Raw genomic sequence first — 19,271 nt, 5'->3', positions numbered from 1 at the left:
TCTTACAGCTTATTATATACTTGGAGTAATCAAGAGCATACAGTACCAGGGCAACCCAATTTCTGGAACCCCTCCCTTCCTGGGAACTCCGTTTTTCCTTCTCTCTCCATTAATAAACTCCCCACTTTGCTGTACCTACTCTTCTGAGTTCGCCAACTCTTAATTCTTTTTTTTTTTTTTTGAGAGATTTTCACTGTAGGGCGCGTGCGCTCGCCAGACAGACAGAGACAGACATAGAGACAGAAAGCGAGAAATCACCCCCCAAGGGGGATGGTCACGCCGCAATCCCTTCTCCTCCATTCTCCTCTCAGGATCTTGGGCACGCACGCACACACGCCCGGCGTGAGTTTTAAGCCACCGGGTCCAGGACACGAACCGCAGTCAACTACGTGGGAGTCCAGCGACATAGCCATTATGCTAACTGCTGGTTCCCAACCAACTCTTAATTCTTAAGCGTGGGACAAGAACCCGTGTCTGACTTCGCGTGTAGGCCGGATCAGCACTGTGCCCCCATGTTCCTGCATCATATTTTGGTGCACTGGCCAGGAAACATTTATACTCTCCTTCTTAAGGTCAGAATGGATTCAGTGGTACCAATTTAAAGGCTATTTTCTTTTCAAATTGGAGAAAGTGATGGATGATTTTAAAACTTAAGCTCCCTAACCAAGAGGTCCTCCCCATCCTAATGTCAAATATATTCCCTTTGATGAAATGAAGGAAAAGAATACTGAAAATTGTCACTGGATTTAATGGTATCCCTTTTACTACATAGAGACTGTGTGAAATGCTAACAGATCCAAGGAGAAACTATAGAGGAACAGACAAATTACTCAGAGGAGTAGAAAAGAATGTGATGGTTGTTAGCAGTGTCTATCCTTCTTCAGAGAAAAATAGTTCCAATAGCTTAAATCAAATGAATGGTGGTGTTTCCTGAAAATTCACCAAGCTATAATGACAGGTCTAATATAATAGGGGCCTGGAACACCCAGGCCACTTAATCAACCAAAGGTTTCTTTGTCAGTCCCCATGACAACTAATGGTTTGCCTGAGAGCACAGACAGCAAAGAACCCAACTTACAGTAGAATGAAGGGAAAAATAAGTGACTCTCCAGCATCTGAATCAGAGGTTTCCTCAGTGAGCCCTATGAAAAATAAACATCCAGGGACCAGCAGTTAGCATAATGGCTATGTCGCTGGACTCCCATGTAGCCGACTGCAGTTTGAGTCCTGGACCCGGTGGCTTAAACTCACGCCAGGTGCATGTGCATGCGTGCCCAAGATTCTGAGAGGAGAATGGAGAAGAAGGGATTGAGGTGTGGCCATCCCGGGGTGGGGTGTGTGTGTGTGTGTGTGTGTGTGTGTGTGTGTGTGATTTCTCACCTTCTGTCTCTCTGTCTCTTTGTCTTTCTGGTGAGCGCGAGGCCCACGGGCCCAAAAGAAAAAACCCCAAAAAAAAAAAAAAAAAAAAAGAAAGAAAGAAAGAAAGAAAAATGAACATCAAGAAGAAGCTGCTGTGGAAGCTGAGGGGCATGAGGTAAAAAGACTCAGGTTTGACGAAGAAGGTGAAGTCAGAGAGACAGCCAAACAACTTCCAGTGAAATTTCTTCTGTTAGTGAGAAGAAACAGAAGCATCTTTTTTTCTCTCAGGACAAACACAAAGAAAGTAGTTGTGCCAGGCAGCACTGTACAGAAAGGGATGAAGAGGAAGAAGAGTCCTTTATGACATCGAGACGTGCCCAGAAAGAAAAAGTCAAGAAAAAGAATCTGATGATGCCTTAACTGTGAATGAAGAGACTTCTAAGGAGAATAATCAAATGGAGGAATCTGATCTGTCTCAAGCTGAGAAAGATTTAGATTCTACCAGTAGAAAAAATGCAGGTCCTGTAAGAAGTGGTTCTGACTGCCATGAAACAGAAGAATTAGTGGGATCCAACTCCAATAAAACAGGAGAGGTTATATCAGAATCATCCATAGATAATAACGAGGAAGCCACAGAAGTCACAGATGAACCAATGGAACAAGAATAACAATTGAGGAACATTTAGATGCAATATTTTACATAGTTTGGGTTTTACGCTGTATAAAAACTTTTATGTAATAAAGTGGACCTTTAGTTTTACAAGAGAAGCAGGTTGAAAGATAAAGAACTTTATGGATAAATCCTAAAAGAGTTGTACATGTAAGAACTGTGAATATCAACTCCTCTAGGTCCTGCTTACTGCTTTTTTCATTGTCTTTTCTCGTTTTCTCGTTGGGCCTCTGGTCAAATCAGTGGTTTGTGTATAGAAGTTTTTTTCTTTTTTGAGAGGTTTTTGCTATAGGGCGTGTGTGCTCTCCAGAAAGACAGAGAGAGACAGAAAATGAGAAATCAACCCCCGGGGGGATGGCCACGCCACAATCCCTTCTCCTCCACTCTCCTCTCGGGATCTTGGGCATGCAGGCACATCCGCCCAGCATGAGTTTAAGCCACTGGGTCCAGGACTCAAACCATGGTCGACTACATGGGAGTCCAGCGACATAGCCATTACACCAACTGCTGGTCCCAGATTCTTTTTTTTCAATTTAGATCTAAAATGTTTGGAAGGTAATTATAATTTTGAAAAAGCTTTTCAAGAGTATCACACTTAGTTTTTACATATGCAAGAAAGCTTTCTGTCACGTCTCTGATAGCTCTTGCAGTTTTCATATTTCGTCATGTGAATTATAGGGTTTCATGCTGGCACACACACATACACATATACATACATATATATGTATACATTAGATTATTCTAAGAGGGAAAATGTTGTTTTTCTGTTTCTACAAAAGATGAATACAGTCAGGAACCAGCAGTTAGCATAATGGCTATGTCGCTGGACTCCCACGTAGTCGACCGCGGTTCGTGTCCCGGACCCGGTGGCTTAAAACTCAGGCCGGGCGCGTGTGCGTGCGTGCCCAAGATCCCGAGAGGAGAATGGAGGAGAAGGGATTGCGGCGTGACCATCCCCCCTGGGGGGTGATTTCTCGCTTTCTGTCTCTATGTCGCTCTCTGTCTGTCTGGCGAGCGCACGCGCCCTACAGTGAAAATCTCTCAAAAAAAAAAAAAAAGATGAATACAGTGAATATTTTTGCTACTGGTAATGATTGAGTTCATCTCTTTCTCTTCTGAGTAATTTAAATTAAATCTAGCCCTTGTAAAACCCTGGAAATCTTAAGTCTGTTGAATTACCAGGTTAAACACATTCCAAGAGATCTATTCTAACTAAAATTCTTTTGTATACTTGAGGTGCCTGAGAAAAAGACTTCATTATCTACAAGAAAATGTGCTTTATCTTGGAAATTGTGTTCAAACATTAGCTTACCGTTTTGTAGAAAGAATGCTTATGTAGCTGACATGAGACCATCTCAGAAGAACCAGGTAGGTTCCTTACCTTTTGCTTGCTTTTCTGAACATTGTGAATATTACACATTTCCTTCTAAATTATTCTTGAGTATGCAGATATCATTGGTATGAAATACCACTGTACTGGAAGAATTAATATATTCCTTTAGTAATGTACCTGAGTTAAATAACTGACACTTGAGGGATGCATAGAAAGCACCATAATTTGTAAGACATTTTGAAGTGAATTAAATACTTTTGAACATGCTTCTTCGACAGCCAGTGTTATATGTTTCAGATCAATACAAAGCATGATGCTGATGATTACTCTAAACCCATTATTTTCAAATACACATATTTACAGTCATGCAAGCTGCAACTTCCCTGTCAAAATTACTGGCTGCCAAATTTATAGCTGTTTCTTCAGCTGTACCTTTTGATATTTAGAATTTTTTAATTTCTGTAAAGTAGATTTTGTAGAATATAATGTGTTCACTGCCTTTGTGAAGCAGTATATAATTGTATAAATTCTGTGTGTAAACTGAATGCTTGGGCTGTCAATACAATATTCATATAAAGCAATAAATATTAATGTGGGGGGGAGAACATATAGTACCAGGAGAGGGATAATCAACAGAACAGAGAACCCAGAAAGAGAGCTATACAAATATGCACACTTAATTTTTGACAAGAGGTGAAAAAGTAATTCAATAAAGAAAGGATAACTTTTTTTTTTTTGTAAAGAGAGATTTTTGCTGTAGGGCAGTCACGCTTGCTGGAGAGAGACATTAAGCGAGAAATCACTCCCCAGGGGAATGGCCATGCCATGATCCTTTCTTCTCCATTCTCCTCTCAGAATCTTGGCATACATGTGCCCCACATGAGTTTTAAGCTGCTGGGTCTGGGATTGGAACCACAGTTGACATAACCATTATGCCATCTGTTTGTTCCAAAGGAAGGATAACTTTTTAAGTAAATGATCTGAAGCAATTGGACATTCACAGACAAAAATAAAAACAAAACCTTAATTTAAATCTCATATCTTCTGCGAAACGGACCGCAGACATAAACAGAAAACTATAAAATTTCTAAAAAGGATAATTTGAAAAATCTTCAAGACTAGAGTTGACACCCCCACATACACACAAACATACACACACACCACAATTCATAGGAAAATAGAAGATAAGTTAGGCCTCATCAAAATTCAAAACTTGGGGCCAGCAGGTGGTGTGGTGGTTAAAGCAAACACTGGACTCCTACATGGCTGACCGCAGTTTGAGGGTTTTTATTTTTTTTAATTATTATTTATTTTAATTGTATTTGTTGTTGTTATTATTTATTTTTAATTTGACCAGGGAGAGAGAAAGAAAATGTGAGAAAGCAACCTGGCAGGTCTGGGGCTCGAACAGCGGTCAGCCATGTGGGAGTCCAGTGTCCCAAACACCACACCACAGGCCTGCCCGGTGTGAGTTTTTTTTGTTTTGTTTGCTTTGTTTCTTTTTTTTTTTGGAGAAGTTTTTGCCATAGGGCACATGCCCTCGCCAGACAGACAGAGACAGAGAGATAGAAAGCAAGAAATCACCCCCCAGGGGGGATGGCCATGCCGCAATCCCTTCTCCTCCATTCTCCTCTTGGGATCTTGGGCACACACACACATGCGCCCGGCGTGAATTTTAAGCCACCGGGTCTGGGACACGAACTGTGGTCGACTATGTGGGAGTTCAGCAACATAGCCATTACGCTAACTGCTGGTCCCCCTGGTGTGAGTTTTAAGCCACCAGGTCTGAGACTTGAACCATGGTCGACTACATGAGAGTCCAGCGACATAACCGTTATGCCATCTGCTGGTCCCAACTTTTCAATTTCTAATCAATCCTAATTTTGTGGGGTGTTTTTTTTTTTGTTTGTTTTTTGTTTTAAGTCTCACTATGTCACTATCCTCTTGGCTCAGCCTCCCAGGTAGGACTACAAGTGCACACCACTCTGCCTGGCTCTCTTAGAAAAAGATTCTCACCATGTTGACCCGGCCAGCCTTGAGCTTGCACTCCTTTGGCCTTCGTCTCGCAGCTGGGATTAAAGGTGTATACCCACATCCAGCCTTTAAGTTGGTACAGGAAGCAAACCCAGGCCTCCCATTTGGTCTCAGCCTGAGAAGCACAGCATCTTAGCAATGTGCACTATCATTTTTTTCCTAAGTGTTCTGTTAAAATATTTAATTATATATTCTTGATCCCCTAATAAATTGAAAATGTCTTTTATAACACTTTAAAAATATATTCCCATTGGAACCAGCAGTTGGCATAATGGCTATGTTGCTGGACTCCCACGTAGTCAACCGCAGTTTGAGTCCTGGACCCGGCAGCTTAAACTTACGCATATATATATATATATATATACAAAGCAAATAAACTTGTACAAATCTTTTTTTAAATTAATAAACACTATAAATTAATCTTTTGATGAACAGAAGTTTTTGAGTTTGACTATTTGTCTATTGTTACTTTTGTTGCCCGTGCTTTTGGTATCATCCAATAATCACTGACAAGTCTAGTGTCCCCAATATTTTCTTCTAAGAGTTTTTATAGTTTTAGCTTTCACGCTGAGGTCTTAGATCCATTTTGAGTTAATTTTTGTATATGCTGTAAGGTAAGGGTCCAACTTTATTCCTTTGCATGTGGATACATGGTCATTCAATACCATTTGTTATCCCTAATGAATGCTGCTAGCACCGTTGTCTAAAATCATTTGACCATATATGTAAGAGTATATTTTTGGATTTTCTATTCTATTCTATTTATATTTATGTCTGTCTTTATGCCAGTTCCACCCAATTTGATATTTTAGCTTTGTAATAAGTTTTAAAGCCCCATTTTTCTCTAATTATTCTGTTTTAAATAATCTTGCCAGCACAACATTCTACCCCCTGACCTACTTATTGCAACAGCTTCTTGCTTTCTGATTACTGCTCACTCACCTGGGCACCAGCTTCCTGTGACTTCCCTCACAACCATCCAGGGTTTTTTTTTGCTCCAAGGAGGCGATCACAGCTGGCTTAGAAATAGAAAGTCCTGGTTATAAGAAAAGAAGTTGTGATAAGAAAAAATAAATCACAGGTTAAGATGGTATCTAATAAGATCTAACAGAAGAAAGGAGAAGGGATTAAAATATTCAGATTCAGATGAATTTAGGATCAGAAGAAATTAAGCAAATAGGTGGTAAAATACTACTTACATTTATAAAAGCTTTCTCTTTTTGATATAAAAAAGGAAGCTTCCTGAGGTATTTATTCTCAAATGTTCTTTAATCTTAGACATAAAGTTCTTAGAATACAACTTCCAAACACAAATAATTTAAAAGATTAAGTACTGGGTCAGCGGAAAAGTCATGACTTATTTTTTCTATGTTTTTCTACGCAAAAATGCATCATGGGGGCCGGCAGGTGGCATGGTGGTTAAGGGTGCTGGACTCCCACATGGCCGACAGCAGTTCGAGTCCCGGACCTGGAGGCTTGCTTTCTCACTTTCCCTTTCTCTCTCACTCTGTCCCTCTCAGCTCAAATTAAAATAAATAAATTAATTAATTAATTTAAATAAAATATTTTTCAAAAATGCATCATGACTTGGGAACCAGCAGTTAGCGTAATGGCTATGTCGCTGGATTCTCACGTAGTCGACCGCGGTTCGCGTCCCAGACCCAATGGCTTAGAACTCATGCCGGGTGCATGTGCGTGCGTGCCCAAGATCCGAAGAAGAGAATGGAGGAGAAGGGATTGTGGCGTGACCATCCCCCCTGGGGGTGATTTCTCACTTTCTGTCTCTCTCTGTCTGTCTGGCGAGCGCACGCGCCCTATAGCGAAAACCTCTCAAAAAAAAAAAAATGCATCATGACTTTCCCTATGACCCAAAACATTTGTTATAGAGAATAGAATAGTGTTCATTTGAATTATAAACAGTAAATGGCCATTCATGATCCACCCTACCACTACATTAATTGGGAAAGCAGAAGAGCTTCCCATGTAGAACTTGTGTTTAGTTTTAACTTATGCTAGTGCACAGGTAGGTTTAATACAGGGGAAGTGAAAAAAAAATTTTTTAAAAAGACAAAGTCAGTTTTTTTGGACAGTGTTACTTTAATGTTGTAGAATTCCAATTCTGCCCCTTACTCATCAAAAAAGAAAGTTACGGGGCCAACGAATGGGGTTGTGGTTAAGATGCTGGTCTCCCACATGGCCAACCATAGTTGAGTTCCAAAACTGGCGGCTAGAAAATTATACTAGGCACGTGTGCTGCGTGTCCAAAAATCCCAAAAGAAAAAGGGATTACACATGGCCATCCCCTTGAGGGGTGATTTCTAACGTTCCTTCTCTTTTTTGGTGAGCACACATTACCTTATGGTTAATTAATTAAATAAAAAAAGTTATAAGAAAAACCAGGTCCAACCACAACAGCACAAATGGTGGGGTACTACTGCACAAGGCTGAGGCCGCATGATGGCCCAAATTCAAATCACTAACGTGATGGGCTGGACTCAGTGGCACAAACCTGTAGTCTTGGCTATCTCAGAGGCTGCAGCAGAGGATCATAATGGTAAGAAATTATTCAAACAAAAACAAAAACCTGTTTCTCCTCTCTCTTTTTCCCTTTCTCTCTCTACTCCTTCTCTGCTGATTCTCACTCACACAACAATAAAACGGACCAAATAAACATGTGAAGATGAGGGAAATAAAAAGCACACCTTCATCTTGCTGTGTTCATTTCTAGACAAACAGAAAAATCATCTCTTTTATTCGGAAGCTAGTCCTAAAATTTATAGGAAAGAAACCAGAAGTTCTAACAAGTATACTCTAAAACGTTAGAAGCATTTTGAATTGTTAGATAACTTTACCAAGTGAAACCAAGTTGCTATAGTTCTCCAACATCACATCTTTGTACAAATTCCTCTGCGCAGGATTCAGGCATTCCCATTCCTCCTGAGAAACATCTATAGCCACATCTCTGAATACCACCAACTCCTAAAATGACAAATCACAGTACTATTTGTGAAATTATAAAAAAAAATTTTTAAAGAATAGAGAGGTGCTAAAACAAAACATTGCATGAAAGGAGACAGTATGGTGAACGTACAGGTTAAACCTATGATATAGGTCAAAAAGGAATTTAGTGTGACTTAAGCGGAAGACCTGTATGTTCTTTAGCAATTCAGATTCTACAGACATATCCCCTTGCATAGGAGTAGAAAACTCCTGTTACTCTGTCATGTATAAATTAAGAAAATAAATAGAGGCTCTCAATTAAATTGAAGAGTTGAAAACTTTTTAATCTTTCTGAAATTTCTTTCCTTTTTTATAGAGAGATTTGTGCTATAGGGCATATGCACTCCCAGAGAGACAGAGACAGAGAGACAGAAAGCAAGAAATCACCCACGAGAAAGGATGGCCTTACCACAAACCCTTCTCCTCCATTCTCCTCTCAGGATTTTGAGCACACATGCACACACACCAGGTGTGAGTTTCAAGGTGCTGGGCCCTGGACTCGAACCGCAGTCATGTGGAAGTCGAGTGATATAACAATTACACCATCTGCTGGTTCCTCTTTCTGGAATTTATTATAAAAATCTCCACAAATTTTCTTCATCATTATGACTACTATGCCACAAACATGCAAACTTTCTTTTAAAGAATTATTTTATTTATTGTATTATTCTTTCTTAACGTATTATAGTTGAGACCAGCAGTTGGCATAATGGCTATGTCACTGGACTCCCATGTAGCCAACTGCAGTTCAAGTCCCAGACCCAGTGGCTTAAAACTTACACCAGGCGTGTGTGTGTGTGTGTGTGTGTGTGTGTGCACATACCCAAGATCCTGAGCGGAGAATGGAGAAGGGATTGTGGCGTGGTCATCCCTTCTGGGGGGGGATTTCTCACTTTCTGTCTCTCTGTTTCTATATTTCTGGTGATGTGGGAGCAGACACCCCCCATAGAAAAAACCTCCCCAAAAAAAAAAAAAAAAAAAAAAAACTTACTATAGTCATCAGACAGAGTGTGAGAGGGAAGGTGAGAAAGCAAGCTGCCAGGTCCAATACTCAAATCATGGTCACCCATGTGAGAGTCCAGAGCCCCAACCACTACATCACCTGCTGGCTCCCATGCAAACTCTTTAGTAAACATCTGGTGTAGACTATATTTTCCAAAAATGGACACAGACGTTATCTCTCATTCCGTATGTTCTCCTTCAGTGTAAACTTGACATGTCTCTTACCAATCATTGTGAGTGTCTACCTCCTTCTCTTGAACCTGAAGGGATAACTGTGACTTACTCAACCTATACGGTATGGCAGAAATGAACTATGTTAGTTCTGAGGCTAGGTCACAAAACTGTCTCACACTTCTGCCTTTCTTGGGATGCACTTTCTTGAAATCCAGCTGTAAGGGTCGAGATCGGTCTAACTGATGGAGACGCAGAAAAGACAAAGACAATGCAACTGGAAAAGAGGCTTTTATTCTTTTTCCAGCTAGCTGGGGTCCAAGTTTCTACCCGTCGCAGCGGGCCTTAACAAGGACCCTGAGCCTAAGAAAATGGGATCTTTTATATAGTTCAGGACTTTTCATAGAATGTAACACATACGGGGGGGGGGGGGTGGTCACACAGATTTTTTTTGGGGGGGTGTATGAGAAGCGAGGGTCCAGCTATCACCACCTGCTCAGGTCTAGATAAAGGCTCTCAGCTCAGGGTCTGGATGACCTTGCCTCGGAGGTGCTGGGCCCTCCCGTTTTCCACCTATCTGAGAGTCCCCAGACTCCTAGTTTCCGTCCTTGAGGCCCTAACAAAGTGGGCTCTGTCCTTGAAGACTTAACAGTGTAGCAATTAAGCTAACTCGGCCCAGCATTCCCTAACATGGCGGTGATTAAGCTAACTTGGCCTAACACAGCCACCATGTTTCTAGGAAGCCTAAGCAGCCCATGGAATAGCTCATAGGGAAAGGAATCAAGGTCCCCAAAAATAACACATGGCAACAGCTTGTAAACCATGTGAGGGAACTATCTTAAATGTGGATCATTTAGATTCCAATCAAGTCACCTCAACTGATACCACATGAAGCAGAGGTGAACTATCCCTGCTGAGCCATGCTCAAATTACAGATGTGTAAGCCAAACTATGCTTGTTATTGACTTAATACACTAAATTTGGGGGTGGCTTATTATGAAGCAATAGTTATTGGTGCCATAACAATTGCTCTTATAAATAAGAGTCTTAATCATTCTTTTAAAGTTGAATTTTTGTAGTAACAAAATATCTTAATATTTCTGCTTTTGTACATATTTCAGTTTTTGGAATTATGCCTGAGGGATCTTAACTATATCCTCTACCACTTCTTTCTTTACAACTATGTTCCCAAGTTAGAGAATACGGATATGGGAGACAGATTCGCATAGATGTGACCTAAGTCTTACACATCTTGCTTAGTCTAAAACTGGAGTTCATAATTGGTAATTATTTATTTTCTGTCAAGAGCTTCGATCTTTCTATGCCAGCACCAATCATATCTCCATCTAATCCTAAAGCCTCACAAAGCAAAAAGTCTCTCCACCCAGTGACATCACCTAACGCTAATATTCTTACCATATCAAATTAAAAAACACAAAACTGTGAAGTTCAAAGATTTCCCACATGGGGTCTAAGAAAAGATTCATATCTCGAGACTCCTTCCCATTAAGGATATGTCAAGTAGTGGCTGTTTTTTCTCCCACAATCTTCAAACCATTGTACTCTGTTCTGGTGTCACACAAGTGTCCCTTCTACATGTCTAAAATCTAATGTCATCATTTCATCAGATTTTACCCTGCATTATGTTTCCCTGTTGTAGTGACTGACATCCAGGTTTCTGCCATTTATGAATTATAGCTCCTGGGGAGGCAGGTGGCATGGTGGTTGAGGCGCTGAACATGGCCAACCATGGTTCAAGTCCCAGACCTGGCAACTTGTTGGACTCGAACCGCGGTCGACTACGTGGGAGTCCAGCGACATAGCCATTACGCTAACTGCTGGTCCCACCTGGCAACTTGTTTTTACACTCATCCACACCGCATCTCTCTTTCTCTCTGGTCAAATTAAAAAATAGTAATAATCACAAATAAAATTAAATAAATAATTCCTTTTTTAAGAATTATTTAACTTGGGACCAGCAGTTGACATAATGGCTATGTCGTTGGACTCCCATGTAGTCGACCGCAGTTCGAATCCTGGACCCAGCAGCTTAAACTCATACCAGGTGCATGTGCATGCATGCCCAAGATCCCAAGAGGAGAGTGGAAGAGAAGGGAAAGCAGTGTGGCCATCCCCCCTGGGGGGTAATTTCTTGCTTTCTGTCTCTCTGCCTCTGTCTTTCCGGTGAGCACACACGCCTTATAGCAAAAACCTCTCCAAAAAAAAAGAAGAATTATTTAACTTTTGTTTATTTATTTATTTAAATTTGGCCAGAGAGGGACTGAGTGAGAAAATGAGAGAGGGATAGTGAAAAAGCAAACTGCCAGGTAAGAGACTCGAACCACAGTCGGCTATGTGGGAGTCCAGCATCCTTAACCACCACACCACCTGTCAGCCCCTAAATAAATAATTCTTTTAAAAAAGAACTGTACATCCTAGCTCAATATCACTATTTCGACTACTAATTTTAATTTCCAGTAATTTCATATATCCATACAATGACTCCTAACATCACAGCCTCCCAATTTCCTAATTTCCTCTACTTCTATGATCTTGTCTTCATTCTACTTCACTCACTCCCCTAATTACTGCCATAAATCTTGTCAGCTGTGGGACTAGCAGATGGTATAATAGTTGCATCACTGGACTCCCACATGGCCGACTGTGGTTTGAATCCCAGAATCACAGGCTTGAAACTCATGCCAGGTACATATGTGTGTGTGTATGCCCAAAATTCCAAGAGAAGAATGGAGAAGAGACTGGACTGCAGTGCGGCCATCACTCTCCTAGGGGGGTGATTTCTTGCTTTCTGTCTCTCTCTGTCTCTCTGGCAAGTGCACACATTCTACAGCAAAAATCCCTCCAAGCAAACAAATAACCTTATCATTTGCAATAACTACATCTAAATATCAAGTGTCCTTCTCTCTGATCACCTTCATGCTATTACTCACCCCACTCTTACTTCTTTCTCTTTTTTTTTTTTAAGAGGTTTTGCCATAAGCACATGTGTTTACAGGAGAGAAAGACAGAGACAGAGATAATGAGAGGGAAAGTGAGAAATATCTCCCCAGGGCATGGCCACACCACAAACTTTTCTCCATTCTCCTCCTGGGATCTTGGGCACGCACACGCACACACACACACACACACACGCACACACACACACACCTGGTGTGATTTTCAAGGTACCGGGCCTGAGATTCAAACCGCGGTTGGCCAAGTAGGAGTCCAGCAACGTAAACACTATGCCATCTACTGGCCTCACTTCTTCCTCTTCTTACTCAACTTAAATTCCATGCTCAATTAATCATTCAACTTTATAATTACTCTCAACATGAACTCTCATAGCCCTCTCATTTCATATCTGCTCAATAAAAACCTGAATCCTAGATAAATCCAGCTTTCTTCCTAATCCGTCACTGTACCTAAGTAATTGAATACGGCTAGAAAATATTACCAACCTTGATGAGAAGTTTCTATTTTTATATCTGATTTTACTTTCTTAAATGGATGCAGACTAAAAAGGTAAACACTTAGATGTCCTGGTCTCGCCCTTATCCTTTCAATTTGGTCTCTCACTTGCTGTTCCCATAGGTAAGCAATTTCATAAGTAAATATGAGTATGTTAGTTTTTACACTTTTATAAAAAAGGTAATATAATATATACACTATTCTTTACTTGATTTTTTATACTTATTAAAGTCAAAGGATTTTGCTCTATTAGTGATTAACAGCTTAGTGTGTGTGTGTGTACTGTAGTTGTAGGTAAGGTCTTGCTATGTCATGGTCCTCTTGCCTCAACTTCCTGAGTGACTAGGACCACAGGCATGTACCACAACACTGGGATTTGGCTTCTTTATTTTTATATAGATATATACAATTCTGCTATTTTGGTAGTCATTTGATAATTATTTTTTGTATTTTTTGTTTTTGTATTTTAATTAGACCTACAGATGAAGATTTCACTATAGCCAGTCTTTTACTCTTATAAACAATAATGCAGTGAATCCTCCTGTAAATACATCATTTCATATACATCAGGTGTATTTGTGTGTGGGGGGGGAGCGAGTCCTAGGAGTTGATTTGATATGTCAAAACAGAAAATGCATGTGTAATTTTGGTAGATGCTGTCAAATCACTCTCCCATCCAGTTAAGATTTTATAGCTCTCTTGATAGCCTCAGCAACAGGGTATTTTAGCAAAACATTTCATTTTTGCCAATCTAACAAGAAAGAAATTATACATCATTTAAAATGAACATCTCTTGAATTGTGAGTTAAGTGTTTTTCTTTTTCATAAGAACTCTTCACATTTCTTTTTCTGAAAACTGTCTATTCATATCCTTTGATCTTTTCTAATCCCCCAGGGGGGATGGCCACGCCGCAATCCCTTCTCCTCCATTCTCCTCTCGGGATCTTGGGCACGCACGCACACGCGCCCGGCGTGAGTTTAAGCCACCGGGTCCGGGACTCGAACCGCGGTCGACTACGTGGGAGTCCAGCGACATAGCCATTACGCTAACTGCTGGTCCCACCTGGCAACTTGTTTTTACACTCATCCACACCGCATCTCTCTTTCTCTCTGGTCAAATTAAAAAATAGTAATAATCACAAATAAAATTAAATAAATAATTCCTTTTTTAAGAATTATTTAACTTGGGACCAGCAGTTGACATAATGGCTATGTCGTTGGACTCCCATGTAGTCGACCGCAGTTCGAATCCTGGACCCAGCAGCTTAAACTCATACCAGGTGCATGTGCATGCATGCCCAAGATCCCAAGAGGAGAGTGGAAGAGAAGGGAAAGCAGTGTGGCCATCCCCCCTGGGGGGTAATTTCTTGCTTTCTGTCTCTCTGCCTCTGTCTTTCCGGTGAGCACACACGCCTTATAGCAAAAACCTCTCCAAAAAAAAAGAAGAATTATTTAACTTTTGTTTATTTATTTATTTAAATTTGGCCAGAGAGGGACTGAGTGAGAAAATGAGAGAGGGATAGTGAAAAAGCAAACTGCCAGGTAAGAGACTCGAACCACAGTCGGCTATGTGGGAGTCCAGCATCCTTAACCACCACACCACCTGTCAGCCCCTAAATAAATAATTCTTTTAAAAAAGAACTGTACATCCTAGCTCAATATCACTATTTCGACTACTAATTTTAATTTCCAGTAATTTCATATATCCATACAATGACTCCTAACATCACAGCCTCCCAATTTCCTAATTTCCTCTACTTCTATGATCTTGTCTTCATTCTACTTCACTCACTCCCCTAATTACTGCCATAAATCTTGTCAGCTGTGGGACTAGCAGATGGTATAATAGTTGCATCACTGGACTCCCACATGGCCGACTGTGGTTTGAATCCCAGAATCACAGGCTTGAAACTCATGCCAGGTACATATGTGTGTGTGTATGCCCAAAATTCCAAGAGAAGAATGGAGAAGAGACTGCAGTGTGGCCATCTCTCTCCTAGGGGGGTGATTTCTTGCTTTCTGTCTCTCTCTGTCTCTCTGGCAAGTGCACACATTCTACAGCAAAAATCCCTCCAAGCAAACAAATAACCTTATCATTTGCAATAACTACATCTAAATATCAAGTGTCCTTCTCTCTGATCACCTTCATGCTATTACTCACCCCACTCTTACTTCTTTCTCTTTTTTTTTTTTAAGAGGTTTTGCCATAAGCACATGTGTTTACAGGAGAGAAAGACAGAGACAGAGATAATGAGAGGGAAAGTGAGAAATATCTCCCCAGGGCATGGCCACACCACAAACTTTTCTCCATTCTCCTCCTGGGATCTTGGGCACGCACACGCACACACACACACACACACACACGCACACACACACACACCTGGTGTGATTTTCAAGGTACCGGGCCTGAGATTCAAACCGCGGTTGGCCAAGTAGGAGTCCAGCAACGTAAACACTATGCCATCTACTGGCCTCACTTCTTCCTCTTCTTACTCAACTTAAATTCCATGCTCAATTAATCATTCAACTTTATAATTACTCTCAACATGAACTCTCATAGCCCTCTCATTTCATATCTGCTCAATAAAAACCTGAATCCTAGATAAATCCAGCTTTCTTCCTAATCCGTCACTGTACCTAAGTAATTGAATACGGCTAGAAAATATTACCAACCTTGATGAGAAGTTTCTATTTTTATATCTGATTTTACTTTCTTAAATGGATGCAGACTAAAAAGGTAAACACTTAGATGTCCTGGTCTCGCCCTTATCCTTTCAATTTGGTCTCTCACTTGCTGTTCCCATAGGTAAGCAATTTCATAAGTAAATATGAGTATGTTAGTTTTTACACTTTTATAAAAAAGGTAATATAATATATACACTATTCTTTACTTGATTTTTTATACTTATTAAAGTCAAAGGATTTTGCTCTATTAGTGATTAACAGCTTAGTGTGTGTGTGTGTACTGTAGTTGTAGGTAAGGTCTTGCTATGTCATGGTCCTCTTGCCTCAACTTCCTGAGTGACTAGGACCACAGGCATGTACCACAACACTGGGATTTGGCTTCTTTATTTTTATATAGATATATACAATTCTGCTATTTTGGTAGTCATTTGATAATTATTTTTTGTATTTTTTGTTTTTGTATTTTAATTAGACCTACAGATGAAGATTTCACTATAGCCAGTCTTTTACTCTTATAAACAATAATGCAGTGAATCCTCCTGTAAATACATCATTTCATATACATCAGGTGTATTTGTGTGTGGGGGGGGAGCGAGTCCTAGGAGTTGATTTGATATGTCAAAACAGAAAATGCATGTGTAATTTTGGTAGATGCTGTCAAATCACTCTCCCATCCAGTTAAGATTTTATAGCTCTCTTGATAGCCTCAGCAACAGGGTATTTTAGCAAAACATTTCATTTTTGCCAATCTAACAAGAAAGAAATTATACATCATTTAAAATGAACATCTCTTGAATTGTGAGTTAAGTGTTTTTCTTTTTCATAAGAACTCTTCACATTTCTTTTTCTGAAAACTGTCTATTCATATCCTTTGATCTTTTCTAATGGGCTGCTGGTCTTTTTTCCCTAAAAGTTCTCTATGTTGGGACCAGCAAGTGGCGTGGTGGTTAAGGGGCTGGGACACTCCCATATAGCTAACCACGGTTCAAGTCCTGGACCCAGTGTCTTGCTTTCTCATTTTCCCTCCTCCTGTGCATGTTTCTGGTCAAATTAAAATAAATGAATGAATAAATAAAATTAAACAAATAATTCTTTTAAAAAAAAAAAAAGTCCTCTATGTTAGGGTGTCTTAGTCCACCTAGTGTTGCTGTAACAGAATACCTGAGACTATGTGATTTCTTAAAAAAAAAAAAAAAAAAAAGTTTAGTTTGCTCATGATTTTGGAAGCTAAAAAGTCCAAGATCAAGAGGCCAACAGCTGGTGAAGACCCCATGCTGTGTCCCCAACACAGGAAAGAAGCAGAAGGGGAAGCAGGCATGTGCAGAGAGAGGTACATGAGTGGCCGGACTTGGCTTATAACCAGGTGATCTCACAAGAACTACCCATTCCCTGGAAAGCAAGAACTCACTCTCTCCCACCAGATGGCATTAAATCTATTCAATAGGAGGATGCTCTCAAGATTCAAACACTGCCCACAGCCCTCCTACCTTCTAAAGGTCCTAGCACCTCTCAGTACTATTATACTAGGAATCAAGCTTCCAGCACACAATCCTTTGGGTTGCAAATCACATCCAAACCACAGCAAGAGAGATTTAAAAACACTCTTTGCTTATTTATGTACAAGTTGTAAATCCTTTCCCTCTGTTTGACAGGAGTTTTTTATTTTCATGTAGTCAAGTTGATTAATCTTATGTTTTGTTTCTTAATATTAAAAAAAATTGAGTACTAGTTAGAAAGGCCTTGCCCACACCAGTTATGAAGGTATTCTCTCATGTTTTATTCTAGTGCTATTATTATATTTTTTATGATAGTATTTTTATAATTAAATTATTCAATTTATTTGGAATTTCTCTTGTACAATAGATGAGATAAATATTAGAATTTATATTTTCCTGGGACGAGCAGATGCTCTAATGGTTATGTCTCTTGACTCCCACATAGTCAACTGTGGTTTGAGTCCCAGACCTGGCAGCCTCAAACACACACCTGGGGGCATGTACGTGTATGCCCAAAATCCCGAGAAGAAAACGGAGGAGAAGGGATTGCAGTATGGCCATCCCCCCGGGGGGAAGATTTCTCATTTTCTCTCTCTCTGTCTCTCTGGGAAGCACACACTCCCTATAGAAAAAAATCTCTCTATAAATGAGAGAATTAATCTTTTTCCAAAATGGCTATTTAACAAATAACATTTATCAAGAGTCCACCTCTTTTTTTTTTTAAAGAGAGATTTTTTGCTATAGGGTGCATGCGCTTGCCGGATACTCAGAGAGAGACAGAGAGAGAAAGAGAGAAATCATGCCCCAGAGGGATAGCCATGCTGCAATTCCTTCTTTGCTATTCTCCTCTCAGAATTTTGGACATCCATGCATACGCACATACATACACACTTGGCATGATTTTCAAGTTACCAGGTCCAGGACTCAAACCACTGTCAGGTATGTGGGAGTCAGTGCCTTAACTACTACGCCACCTGCTGGCCCTCAACAATCCATCTTTGGACCAGCAGGGGCGTGGGGTTCGAGTGGCTGACTGAGGTTCGAGTCCACATGACTGACTGGGTTTCGAGTCCTGACCTGGCAGCTTGCTTTCTCACTTTCTTTCTCCCTTTCTAGCACACATGCACAATAGCAAATTTAAATAATAATAATAATAAAGGTAAATAAATAATTCTAAAGTAAAATAAAAAGAGTACATCTTTAGCCTACTAATTTCAGATGTCACTTTTATCACTGGTTACATCACCATTTACAGATACATGCCTATATTTTCTGTCTAATTGAGCATTAAGTGTTGTATCTTTTCATTATATGTAATTATGTGAGGTACTTCTCAAAGGGGCTAACAGAATCCAGAATCAACAAAATGTAATATACAATGTTAAGTACATAATAAAATGTTACTAAAAATGAAAAGAAAAAAAGAAAATGTGACCCATACTCAAGAGAAAATCACTTAATAGTGATATACCAACAAATAATCCAGATGTTAAAATTAGCAATGACCATAAAAACTATAAAATACAGGGGACCAGCAGTTAGCGTAATGGCTATGTCACTGGACTCCCATGTAGTCGACCATGGTTCAAGTCCTGGACCTGGTGACTTAAACTCACACTGGATATGTGCAGGTGCGTGCCCAAGATTCCAAGAGGAGAATGGAGGAGAAGGGATTGCGGCGTGGCTATCCCCTCTGGGGGGTGATTTCTCACTTTCTGTCTTTCTGTCTCTCTCTGTCTTTCTGGTAAGTGCATGAGCCTGGACCTAAAGCCTGACTGGGGCAAGGGCTATTCAAGAAAAGCAGCAGCTCTTGAGTTCTTAAACCGATTTGAAGAAGCCAAGCGAACCTATGAGAAGGGTTTAAAACATGAAGCAAACAACCCTCAACTTAAAGGTTTACATAATATGGAAGCCCGGTTGGCAGAGAGGAAATTCATGAACCCTTTCAACATGCCGAATCTGTATCAGAAGTTGGAAAGTGATCCCAGGACAAGAATACTGCTCACTGATCCTACCTACTGGGAACTGATAGAGCAACTAGGAAACAAAC

The 19,271-nt window shown here is 40.2% G+C and overlaps 1 protein-coding gene and 1 pseudogene across 1 annotated transcript in view; one reads left to right on the top strand and one right to left on the bottom strand.

Moving 5' to 3' along the window:
* Positions 1-2,027, top strand: part of LOC114005355 (serine/threonine-protein phosphatase 4 regulatory subunit 2-like) — a 3,169-nt pseudogene extending 1,142 nt beyond the window's left edge.
* Positions 1-19,271, bottom strand: part of ZNF461 (zinc finger protein 461) — a 54,384-nt gene that overhangs the window by 28,262 nt on the left and 6,851 nt on the right. The window contains 3 exon segments of the mRNA XM_027766764.1: positions 6,339-6,388; positions 6,390-6,432; positions 8,249-8,375. Of these exon segments, the coding sequence (XP_027622565.1) occupies positions 6,339-6,388; positions 6,390-6,432; positions 8,249-8,375 (220 nt within the window).

This window comes from Tupaia chinensis, unplaced genomic scaffold (assembly GCF_000334495.1).
Source record: "Tupaia chinensis unplaced genomic scaffold, TupChi_1.0 Scaffold143654_1, whole genome shotgun sequence".
In the NCBI taxonomy this organism is placed as follows: Eukaryota; Metazoa; Chordata; class Mammalia; order Scandentia; family Tupaiidae; genus Tupaia; species Tupaia belangeri.
The sequence above is the reverse complement of the archived record's forward strand: the minus strand, read 5'-3'. Positions and strand labels throughout refer to the sequence as shown.